The sequence below is a fragment of the Micropterus dolomieu genome, linkage group LG01 (genome assembly GCF_021292245.1).
Source record: "Micropterus dolomieu isolate WLL.071019.BEF.003 ecotype Adirondacks linkage group LG01, ASM2129224v1, whole genome shotgun sequence".
Taxonomy (NCBI): Eukaryota; Metazoa; Chordata; class Actinopteri; order Centrarchiformes; family Centrarchidae; genus Micropterus; species Micropterus dolomieu.
Window position 1 is genome coordinate 15,836,310 of NC_060150.1, and position 13,229 is coordinate 15,849,538.

At 42.9% G+C, this 13,229-nt stretch overlaps 1 protein-coding gene across 7 annotated transcripts in view; it reads left to right on the forward strand.

Moving 5' to 3' along the window:
• The window catches only part of LOC123977211 (nck-associated protein 5-like), a 167,797-nt gene that overhangs the window by 97,076 nt on the left and 57,492 nt on the right, over positions 1-13,229 (forward strand). For all 7 annotated transcript variants that reach the window (XM_046059804.1, XM_046059818.1, XM_046059811.1 and 4 more), the window contains one exon: positions 3,098-3,161. In XM_046059804.1, coding sequence (XP_045915760.1) covers positions 3,098-3,161 — 64 coding nt within the window. The remainder of the gene's footprint in view (positions 1-3,097; positions 3,162-13,229) is intronic.

The following is a 13,229-nucleotide window of genomic DNA, read 5'->3' on the forward strand; positions in this document are numbered from 1 at the left end:
CCCCCCCCCCCCCCCCCCCCCCCCCCCACACACACACACAAACCCTTATAACGTGGCTCTTTGCACATCCAGCAGCAGCCCTCTGTGAGAGATGGGTTGAGATAAACTTTCTTAACACAACAGCCCGGCTCAGCCTTCGGACGCTTGTTCCGTCGGACTATTTTGACAGGCCGGTTTACACAGCTGGTAAAAGTTGACGAAGTGAGTGACTGGCAAAACATCTCGACTCGATTGGGATTGAAATGCAAAATAACTCAGTGTCACGTGTCACTCTAAACATCAAATACAGAATATGCTGGATTACAGATCACTTTCATGTGCACTTGACCGCTGTTAAAACATCATATAATTCCACGCCAAATGTCACAGGTGTGCATTTTGCACTAGGATACTGTTTTGACTACTGCTTGTGCCAGTTACTATAATTATGTTTAACACAGAATGTCAAATTGCTCTATATTTGGCGATGATTTTTCTTCGGGCGCTGTTGGCTCATGCTTGGTTGCTTCTGGAACATGCCTGTGCATAAGTGGCCTGAAACTTAACCCCTTACAGGGCTGACGCACAGCCATAACACAGACTGGAGGAATGCCAGGCCAGTCGCGTTTAACAAAACAATATCTCCAGTGAGAAGTTCCAGATACATTTTCTTTTCCACTTGTTTTTCCCGTTTTTTTTTCTTTCTCAAGGTAGTGTAATGCTTTTAAGCATACAGTATGTTGTAATAGGAAGAGACACATTGTGTAACTGGAACATAAGCGTATTAGTCAGTCTCAGGTGTGGAGATCACACACTTTTACACACACACACACACACAAACATGCTCTCTCACACGTATTTATAACTGGTCACACACACACACATAAACAGCACCTTCACTTTGATGAATGCATGTCCTCACTCCCACACACAAACTTCTCACAAGAGCCCAAGCACACTAATGCAAACACACACACACACACACACACACACACACGCACACGCACGCACACACACTAATACACACCCAAACACACCCCCTTGTCTCACAGCCTCGGCACTTTGCTTGATTTCCTCCCAGATTTGTCACCACCGCGCACTGTGTTTCACAATCGGCGTGCCAGGCTCAGCTTTGCCCAATTCAGTCTGGTCCCTTTAGAGGAAGCACAGCGGTGGCAACGGCTCCCTACCAGGAGCAGCGTTAGCGTTGTAGCTCAACGCATTCTTTGTAGTCCAGACGGTCGATTCATCCATCCACCGTACATCCCCAGCTGTCTCTTAATCACCAGGGTTTTTTTCCCTGACAGGTAAGCCGCTCAGAAACAGAGAAGTCTTGTCAAAGGCGATGAGGAGACGTTAGTCATGAGTTATTTTGGGGGGTTGGGGAAGGTTGGCAAGGGGTTTGGGTGTCTGCTCCACTGAAGAAATGAGAAAAATGTGCAGGTGATTGTGATTACTTGTGGCTGTCTGCTATATACACTCCTTTATTAGGTCCCTTGGTCCCATATTAGGTAGCTTTGAGTGCGAGTGATGTATTCTTGTGAACTCAGACAGTCAAGAACAAGACTTTGACAAACACTTCAAGCTTACACCTCGGCTTTCTTCTCATACACAACAGATGTCCTGATTTTATTCTGGAGCATACTGTTCACTATTTTCTTGAAATATCTATGTTTTAATGCTTTTATTTTGCTCAACACATTGATTTGTACTGCGTTTTATGAGTTATTTTTGTACTTTTTTAAAATATTTGTACATATTGGGGGTGGGGTGCTGATGCAGTAGTGGATAACGCCCATGCCTTTGGTGTGAGAGAGCCGGGTTCGAATCCACTGTGAGACACCACTGTGTCCCTGAGCAAGACACTTAACCCCTACTTGCTCCTTGCAACCTCTGACGTATATAGCAGTTGTAAGTCGCTATGTATGTCTCATGTTATCTTAAGTATTTGTTAATTAATGCATTAATTTGCTTAATCTAGCATACCTGGTTATGTATGTAAGGGGTGATAATTGGAGGACATCAGGCAGCTCATGTGCCTGTTTGTGTAATTGTGTAAAATGTGTAATACAACATTTAGAGCACAATATTTACATCTTCATGAATACTAACACAGTATTTGACAATAGAGTGAATGATTTTTGGTATTGAACCAGCAGATCCAAACAAACGTTAGGGTGCCGGAGGAGGTGCTTTCCTCCTCAACACTTTTGTTGTGCTCTCAGACACTTCCAACGAACAGCGTATGTGTCTCTTCTCCAACTGTCAGTTGCAGGCTGGGGTTTTCCTGGGGCAGTGTTTCAGCTATGCTTCGTTTGTTGTGATACCTCAGGAGAGGCTGTAAAAGAGCACTCTTTATTATCCGTGCTAGTGTGCCAGGATTTATCCCAGTAAAGTCTGGAATGCCCTCACGTGGGAATCGGATTGGACGTGCACAGTCAATTTCTTTGTTTAGCCTGCTTCACGTGTGTGTGTGTTTGTTTGTGTGTGTGTGTGTGTGTAAGGGTGAGTGAGAGTGGGAAAGAGAGTCTGTTATGAGTATGTATCTGCTGGTGAGGATGCCCTGCTTTTTGTTTCCTCTGAGCTATTTCTGTTTGGACAGAACTGCAAGCTCTCTGTTTTGCATGGTTAGCGGACGACCCTGTCTGTCCACTGTGTGTGTGTGTGTGTGTGTGTGTGCCTCTGTGAGCATGAGTGTGTGAGTGTTATCTGCTGATTTGCTGGCAGGCCTGTGAGTTTTTTTTCTGCCAGGCAGAAGTCAGGCAAAGATGGATAAGAGAAGTGTTGGTATCTCATACATTGAGTTGACATTAACCTTTTATTAAACATAATATTAGTGATAACTAGAGCGTTTGTGTGGCCCATGATTAGTTTGAAAGAAAGCTTTTTCTCCTTGACAGTTATATTTTTGGGAAAAAACCACTTGTGACTTCTTGATTTGATGCAAAAACAGAAAATCCAAAATTTATGAGTGCCACTGTAACACAAAAATATTGGTGCAAGTATTGCGAATGTGACCTGACTGCCTGTGTCGCCCACTAAACAATCCCATATTGACTCACTCGTATGTTCTCTCTTTCTTCCTCCCCTTTACCCCCTTCCTCCCCTCTCTGTTTAGGGAAAAGCTGGCCGTGGCTCGCCTGCAGAGGGAAGTCGCACGGAGCAAGAGTGAAGGAACAATGGTAAAGTATAGTGGGGCTGCTCATCCCCTGTAATCTGCGCGCGGCCAAAAAAGCCACTGTGCGCTCACTTCACGCACACACCCAAGCACACTGTCAAGCTCTGCCAAGTCCGTCACATCAGCCAGAGTCAATCATTAGTGTCTCAACACTTCAACAGTTGATCTCAAAGAAGACAATTGTGGAGAAATACGTGCATGAGCAGGTATTTGTCAGCCATCCAGTACAACACTAAACAATACGAACTGTTCAAGACATTTGCAGTTTTAAAGGCATCTAAATGAATACTTAAAATTAGGAAATATCTGATTTAAAAATAAATAAGTAAAAAGGAATCCAAGCATTCAATTTTTCTTTCTGTATTTGTTAGTTTTTGATAATTTGTGCTACGGAGTAATATTTGTGCCTAACAAAATAGTGAGATTTGATATCCTGTGTTAGAAATTAGATACATTTCAAAAAGTAGATATTCAGATGCACAGTCAGGTTGTGAAACATTATAAATCTGCAGCTGGGGCTTAATCTTCTGTTTTTGCTGATATTGTGCTTTCACTTCTTTTGTGAGAGAGCTTGTGCAATCAGGGGGAAAGAATCAGGAGGTGGAGATCTGCATATATACGTGTACATAGGTGCATGTGTTTATTTCAGTTTGTCTGTGTGCATACAGTACATGTGTCTAAGGGAGGTCAGAAAGTGAAAAGTTGAACAACGTGAGGAAGCGGAGCTCAGCTGATTGCAGCCTGTAACCGCAGGCCCAGCTGTTTGACTGCACCCCAGTGACGCCTCTGATTCTCTTTGTGGCAGCAGGCCTAAAGCAACAGCACACAAGGGTTGATGCGCCGTGAGATTTTCGCACCATGTTATGTGATTCTCTATTGATCCCTGAAGGAGGAATGCTTGTTTTTTCTTCTCACCTCTTCGCGTAGTCGAAAAGGTTAGATCCCGGGATCACATGCCCTGTAGCTGGGCAAGGGTTCAGTGTAATGCTCACGGGCACATCAGCACAGCAGATTCTTGCTGCTATTGAGTCTTGAACTTGTTTGAGACACAGTAGGTGTACCAGAGACATGTTAAACGGTATGTTATGGCTTAGTGGAGGGGCATCTACCACGTGAATAGTTCTTTGTTTAAAGTGCATCAGTTCACAAATGTAAACACTGAAACAGTAACTAATTCATAGTAAAAGGAGATAAGTGCATACAATTGCTCCTTGACCCCCACTTTCACCCACTTTACAGCTTCCCCGACCTTTTCGTGACTCTTCTAAGACTGCCATCCCAGTTATGCATATCCATGTGAAACAAGATGGTTCAGGATTGATTTCCACAGTGGGTAGATATACAATGTCTGTAAGTTTTTCTGCTTAAGTCATCTTTAACTGACCTTAAACTGAACAGCCAATCAGCCTGATGTTTAGACTCCGATGCATTACATACGTCACATTGAAAATATCTATGATTTGGACTCCAATCTTTGGAGCCAGTATGTTCCTGTAAACATACAAGATTCCCAGAGAACATTGATATCTGCTAGCCTGATGCCTGAGCTACAGTCTCCCTTATCAGCCCACTGTCATCACCCTGACAAGGACAGTTACAGAGGCAAAGAACTAGAGCTGGAAGGTCAGCGAACATCCAGTTGTGGGGGTCAGCTAATGACTCCAAGTGTGACCGGCTTTAGTCCATTTTGTGTTTACACTGCCCAATCATAAATGAACTAAGAGGTGTAAACGGAAAGTTTATTGGACTGACAGATGAGTCTTTCATTGGACTGTTTCAATGACGGTCATCCTGCATTTTCAGCACCACATGACACTACAAAGAGAATATGAAAACTGACGTCAAGTATTGCAGCACTTCATTGTGTTGAGATGAAATGTATGGGTTTATTTGTCTTCTCTGTTGGTCACAAAGAATTTGGTGCAGCCTGCAGCTTGACCCCATACGCCATAAATAATGACTGACAGCTAGAAACAGGATAGTAGCTGTCAAATAGAGTGCGGGAACTTTGATTAACTTGTATCATTTATGTTTCCATGGTTAACAAATAATCTCGAATAATTGTGTAAGAGATCACTTCCTTGATACTTCCAACAATTAGTAGAAAGACAGGTTACTTATGAAAGCATCTTAACACATCCACTTCCACTTTGTGGTACCTATATGTACATAACAGAATTCAGTTTATGTGTCCATACCTCAAGGCTACACCTCAGTGTGTCAGCACCTCCTCCTGTAACATTAACCTTGCATCGTTTGACCTCCACATTGCCCAAGAAAAATATACCATTCGCTACACTGTGAGACTCTACTGAAGGCCCAGCTCTCAGACTCACGCGGGTGGATGACATGCTAATTATTACTTTAAAGGGGTGTGTCTGCGCATGCACAGGGCTGAGAGAGAGAGGGATGAGTTATCTGTGCCAGACAGGAGGAGGGTAAGAGGGGGGTTGGAGGAAGAAAGGGAGGAGGGGGATATCACTAAGCTCCATTTGAAATTGGGATTATCCTCGTTGGAGTCCCCTTGCACTCTCTCTCCGGCATTCCTGGGAGGCTTCGGAGCTCAGGCACGGTTCTTCAATAGAAATGAAAAAGAGACTGCTGCATCAAGGAGATAATTGTCAAAGTGCTGGTGGTGTGCAGTGGGAACTGCTTACCAGCCACAGCCTTTGCCCCACAGACCCCCACACCCTGACACCCACTGCTATGCCCACACGCTTCCCCAACCCCCAATCTTTGCCTGCCAAGGGACTAACCTAGAGAGACAGATTAAAACAGCCACAGACTTTTGAAGTGGCGCTACCCCTCCTCTGTATCTGATGCCTCTCTTTAACAGCCTCTGTTCCCTGCCTTGGTCTTCCCTTTCTACATCCATTAGTGTCTTCTGTGTAACGCGATCAGAGAGACAGAACGCAGCGGTGCCACCCATTGCAGTGGCGTGCCGGTTGCTTCTGCTGAGCAGCTCCGCGGGAACGTGTTATGCAGTACCATTACTAGTGCTTTGTGTGTAGGCAAAGAATGTGAAAGGCATCTTTATGATTGTGCGAGCCGCTTGTACACACTGTTACAATTGTAAGCTTCAGGTCTCGCCTGCACAGTTACACAGACGTTGAGTGTAAATGAAAGACTATTAACAACACAGTTTACTGAGGAGCGTGTGCTTTAATTGATTCTCCTGTTGTGAAACATGACTGCTACTGGCAGTGCAGGAGTACAACACTCTTTTGTTGTTTATCTTTTGGGAGAATCGCATGAAAACATTTGAATAATTTTCTGGGCAATCGGTGTTTAGACTCAGAATATGAATCGCAGCATCTGCACAGTATTTCACCACAAATATGGCCACCCAAGATGCAGTGGTATGGTCCAACAACCACCAGATCTGTCTGTCCTACACCACTGTTTATTTCTTAAACTTTACATTAGGGCTTGGACATGATGCTTTTGGCCTGCTCCGCAGAGCACAATCTTTAAGACTCTTACAAGAAAAATAGTGGATTTCCCGTTAGGTGTTTGGTAGAGCACAGGTCATGGTTTATTCAGGGAGGGCCTCAGTCTCTTTCCAACAAGCCTGGCCTGACTTTCTCGAGTCAAACCGCTCATTCACAGCCTCATCGCTGCTGTAGGTTTTCTCTGGAATTCTTCACACCCCAACTCAGAGGCGTGGTACAGGGCAGGGACTGCGCTCTGTCTCCCACTCTCTTTTGATGCCACTCTGAAGTGCAATCTAAGTCCGACGGGGGCAGGATGCTGGGTTTCCTGTCGGGGAGAAAACAGCAGTGCACATGTAGGCTCGTAAAAGCAGCGCTATTGAGTGGGCTGAGCTGACCATTAAAGAGGCATTTAAACTGTTGGGTAAGATTATGACCACTGGAAACGGCTGTCTAAACAACATGTGAAAATAAACTCTTGCTTTGAGAGAAACTGGCTTTATCTTTCTTTGGGATTTTTTGACACTCTCTGATAGCTGAACCTAAACAGATTTGAGTCTCACGCTTACAGTAGATTCACATGCAATTATTTCCCAGTATGTTTGGGCTGATGACAGCGTTTGATTTGTTTCGTGGCTGACTGAAGCCTACATATGTACGACAAAGAGAAATGTTTTTCTTGAACTTGGTTTAATTGTGTAATTCACTTATTTTAAAATCAAATTTTATGTAAGAAGTTAAGTTAAGATAAGAATGGAGCGAATATAAAATGTATGGTAAAATAGTCCCTGGGGCTAAGATAGGAATCAGCTATTTCTGTCCATGAAAACAGATTTCTCATGTGCCGCAGTCAGCAAAATTGTATGTAACACACTTGGTAACACATCAAGTAAAATTTACTTTGAAATTGGATCCCCTAGATGACTGAATGCCCTTCGTTCAAGTGATTTGGTGTTGGAGTGATTCAGTCTTTTTTTCTTTTATTAAATGAAACATCCCTGCTAGTAGGTAAATTTCACTTAATCTCAATAAAGACACCATTGAATGAGGAAAAAGCCTCCCGATAGGTTATGTCCATGTTAGACTATTCCGCATTTGAGACTTAAGTCTGATGCCAATGTTCAATGCCGAAGCAGCAAGCAGTGTGCCCTTTATGTAGCAAAGTAAGTGGTTGGGGATCGGGGTGGTGGACGACCTTCTAGCACTCAGCGAGACTGCAGTTTGAGTGCTCAGGCCTGCAATGAACGTTTGCCACCATACCTGCTGGAAACCTACTGCTTTATTTGCCATAACCATGAGCTTTCGTTAACATCAACAATACAGGATTTGCCATGAGCAGATACTGTAGAAAAGTTAACATTGGATATAATGAAAAATTGTTTTAATCTGAACGTTGTTAGGGCTGGAGGAATATCATGATTCGCATTTGAAATAAAGAAATTTGAAATCAATTGCATTGAAGGGTAGCTTCAGCTGTTTTAAGTCTTTAATATAAATATGGTTTTACAAGATTTGTATTTAAAGTTTTAAATGTGCAGTGTTTAGAAATTAACTAAAATTATAGTACGCTGCGTCTTTTGCTCAATTGTTTCAAGATTTTACAAGAAATCTTCTGGATTACTGTACAACATATAAGTGAAAGGCAGCTGATGTTCTTCCTGTGCAAGCTGCTTTCCAAGTTGAACTAGCAAAGAAGCCGCCCAGGGACAGCAATTGATTGGCCGTGTTAATTTTGAGCACAGTTCAGCTGATATACTCTGTGAGTTAGAGCTCCCACTTGGCATAACCACGGTTTAATTAGTTTGTGGTAATTAGATCAAGGTATCGTGGTTTATTTGACAATGATTTATTATTGTTTAAACTACCAAAAAAGCATCTTTTGTAGTGCGCGTTCAGCAGATAAAGAACGGTTTTGAGGGGCTCCCAGCTTTAAAATACTTCAGTCCTCATGGAGATCCTCCGCTGAGGGACCTTCACAGAGTGTTCCTGACAGCTGTTTGGAGGATGTGTGACAGCATGGAGGTTTGGGGACCAAGGGGTGGGGGGGTGGGGGGGACTCAGGTGCTGTCTCTGCAGATTGGCCTTATCAGCCCCGGACAGGGGCTAGGGCCGAGATGGGGTCCCCCCAGCGCTCAGCACATTCACTGGGTGACGAGCGCTGACAGCCAGGCCCAAATCGCATCTCCACACTGTCCCTTTCACCCACTCTCCACAGTGTATTTGTGTATGTGTGACTGAGTGACTCGGACTGCGTGGGTGGGGTGGGGGAGCTCCCTTGGCAATGATAAATGGGCCACTCGTATGATTTAGCATATTCCTGGGGTGTGTGTATTATTTGCTATAGTGCCCGCGGCTGTCTAAGAGAGAAGTGGTACACTCTAATGTAGTGGCTCTCCATAATAATTGAATTGATGGGGCCCGGGGGAACACAGGACAGAGATTTTTTGTGAATAAAACACTGCTTAAACTCAACCTAATTTCTATAACAAGTCATCTCCGAAAACATATGTTCCAGTCAAACATTTCCCCTAATTTTTTATTATATTCGGAACTCTTTGTCAGCTGCACAACAATGTAAACCATCAGTGATATTATATTCTGGGAATACTATTTCATTTAAATGCACTTTTTTTAACTTTTCAAAATAAGTGCGCAGTTTGTCTTAATGATTTGGGTTTGTCTTTAGTATAGCGTACATTATGTGTGCCATGCAGTCAAATCCATGTTACACTTTCATTTGAAATCTGGCTTGCTGACGAGCACACACACACACACGCACTCACACACATGCACACACAAACAGCCAAGTGGCATGTTTTATTTATGAATGAAGAACCTGCGCTGTGTATTGTGTCCCTGATGTTTGCTTTAGCAGCGAGCCAGAGATCCGCTCCCAGCCCTTTGATTAGGCAAAGAGCTGCATCCGAGGGGGGTTTCTGTGTAATGAAGAGATTATTGAGCCCCCTGAACTGTACCCCAAACCCTGCATGGACACGCACACATACATGCACATACAGTTACAGATGGACAACCTACAGAATCAGAGCCACGGTGATGGCTACGCACGCCGCGCACATGCACTTAACCTGATAGCATTACACTGCAGCTTTTTTTTATGGGAGACAGCATCGCAGGCACAACAACGAGAGGCAGAGGTCTCTAATTAATTTAGAGTCCTCTGTGGATATTGGACGGTATCAGGGGGGTTCGAGTCTTCTACTAATTCAGCTCGGATGAATACCATTACCATCTAATGCTGTCCAATTACAGGGGCAGGCTTCATTCTGGGCTCCACTGCAACTAATATAATTTTAGACACATGACTCGATATATAAGTATAGGGAGAAAGCTCTCTGGGAAGCAGTACTACCTAGTGTTTGACAAAACTGCACACATAAATGAGGTGTTTGCCATTTCTTTTATTCCTGAATTTTCGTTTTTTTCAATACATCTAGTGTATTGAAATCAATAGCGTTTCGCAGTCCGTTCAGTCTGTGCTTGATGAGATACATGTTGATGGTGATAAATTCTGTCATATCTAGATGGATACATTTTTTATTTCAACCAGGAAATGAAAGTATCCTCGCCTGTGACAGAGGTCAAATTTAATCCTGAAACACCCTATCTGGGCTTGTTTCAGATATATGGCTCAGTAGACTGGTATTAAACCCTGCCTGGGCCATTTTATAGATTACTTGGCCTATTCCATTTGCTATTGCTTTTTCCAACCACTGTATTGTTTGTCAGGGCTGGCTTTGTTTGAGCTGGATCTGCCAGTTTTATTCCAGGAAAATGTTGCCCTCCACAGGAGAAACAGGGTAGTGCATCTCATCCAGCCAGGGCCATGACAGTCAGTCAAGTGAGAGGATTATGTCCTCAATCGTTGGATTAACTAAAGTAAATGTTCTCACAGAAAGTTGCCAAACATCCCGTCTCAGTGTTGACTTTGGGATATCTTCCCATGGCAATGCTAAAGACGTGTTGCCTTTGGAGCTGGAGCTAAGGCTTATTAAAGAGTATGCTTTCAATTAGCATACTCTTTACCACAGAAAAAAAAGCCATTGAGACAATAAACATTTCAACCGAGAAAAAGCGTAATGTATTGCTAGGGATTTCTGGCCACATAAAGATATGGTAATGTTTGATTTAATGGCTTTAGGCCTTGTTAAATTGCTGAAATTATATATCGAACAAAAGCAATAGAGGGCTTTTTACTACAATGTAGATCATAAATCCTGTGTTGTTATTGAGGTTGTTGGCAAGACTCTTGTCAGCAGACACATAGTATTCGGTGGTTTATGCCTGGGGCGTTAGTTAGGCCATGTGGGCAACAAAAATCTGAACTAAAGCTACTGTGCTTTTGCGAGAATCCAGCCCAAACTCGCTGAACAGTACTGTACACATACGTGTGGTGCCGCAAAGAAAAGGCCTTTGTGCATGTTTGCACTGAGGTGAAATTCAGCTAAACTACTGGATGCTGGAGGTTCCACTTGTAATTAGCAGCTTTTTTCCATGTGTGTATCATTAAAAACATATTTCCATCCTTGCGGCTTAAGGAAAAATTTTTTTCTTTGCACTTTGCCTGCCATGTAAGTAAATATTAGTAATATGCTTGCAACATGCTGTAGGGATGACCTCCTCTACATGTTGCCTTTCTGTCTTAGCCCATTTTTCCTTAAAGAGAGAGAGGGTGAAGAAGAGCCAGAAATCCATTGGTTTTGGTCCAGATATATAGGTCCAGCTCTTGGCAGGGGGATGTACTACTTTATGCTTCTGTACAGCTGGATTTACAGCAGCCATTACTCCTGACAGGGAGAGCCTCCCTGTTGTGTAAAGAGCCGCTCCACATAGTAACCATGAATTTATGGCCACAGCGAGGACCAGAACTGGTTTTAATGGTGACTTGGGTTTAATATTCTCTCCCCCCCGGCCGATTCACCCAGTTAAAATCTGCTTTTGTGACAGGATTCCTGCCAAGCAACAATATACTGTAATGAATTATGGTTGGTTGCATTCAAGACAATGTGGTCACAGTAAAAATGGCAATTTTCTAAAATGTTAGGTCATTTATAGGCATGCTTTCCAGTTGTTTTGATATTTTACTCTGCAATTTAAATTTTATATTTTAGCTTTCAATCATGGCTGCACATGTTGATGATACACTGAACAAAAAGACAAAACGTGATCTTCAGGATGTTTTTATCTGTTTGCCTTTTTTTTTGCCCGTACATTCTCCAGTCAGTATCCCTTTCACACCACTAGATGTCCCTATAATGCTTGTCTGGGAAAAAGCCTCAACATCTCTGTAGTTACACTGAATAATGACATACCATGATTGGTGCTTAACATTGAGAAGAAGACTTAAAGACAAGCTCTAGGGTCAGAAAAAAGTTAACTCTGTATTGCCTACTAAACAGGCATCTGACTTTTTCTACAGTCCAGACTATAGTCTATGGTCTGGACAGACATATTCTATATATTCATCTTCTGTGGTAGTTACTGATCTCTCCTTTCAAGGCCGATAATGATATATAATAATTGACCAAGGAGTGACAGGGTCCTGAATTTACAACCAGAGAATGACTGTTTTGCAGACAGCGACACTTTTTTGGGGGCGAAAAATGTCTCTTTGCTAAGCCAAAAAAAGAAGATGAAGTGCACTTCAAATTCAGATCTCTTATGCAGCAATAACTGCAACTTGATTTGCAAAAGAAAAAACTTTTTCCTTTTCTCCCCCCCAGATGGCAATCCAGTTAGTCTCTTTAGCCTTAAACCAATTTCCAGTTATTTTACAATATTGTCTCTTCGGTTGGTATTCCTGACAAGATAGTGACAGATGGTTGATCACTTAAAACCTTCAGCTAAGAAATGTAGCCAATTGCTTTGTCATAAATTGTCAGTGGCAGAAGATTTGTGTAGAGGCTGCGAGACTAAGAGAACGATCCTCACTCATTTGCTCTGTCAGCTAAAATCCTCATCTTTGCTGGTGGCAGTTGCTCAGAGCTCCTTTGCAACTTTGCCACTGAAAAACTCACTCACACATGCCAACATTTCCCCTCTCAAGGAGGGAGGGCTACGCAGCCTTTTAAGTTGGGTTTGAGGAGAGGACGGTTCTCTCGTTTGGGAGAAGATGGCTAAGGCCGTCAGACAGAGAAGAATCCAATTAAAGAAAAAAAGTTTTCATTTTGGAAGTGTCTCTAGTGAAAAGGGACAGATACAAATGGTTATGTGATCTGCGGAGACCTTACACATCACAGACTTTGAAAGTTCTTCATGAGGATGAACGGGTTAACTCACACCAAACTTCAGAGAATAAATCCATAATGACTAGGCTTTACCTCCATGATGGCGATGCAAGTCAATGAGCTTAAATTTAAACAGTCATAGTGACCTCTTCAGTTCTGCCACCTGTCTCTCACTGATGAGCTCTAGCTTTTGAATTCTAAACCGAAAGTTAAGTCATATGTACCCATACAGTTTTGCAATGTTGCCAAGCAACAACACTGTAAACATAAATAAAACATCCAAGAACAGAGCACAGTTTTATTGTGGGGGCTAACGTTACTCATATAGCTATTCATAGTTACACTACCGTTGGTGAGCATTTTCTTAGCATAGGCTAACAAAGGAAACGCTGCGGG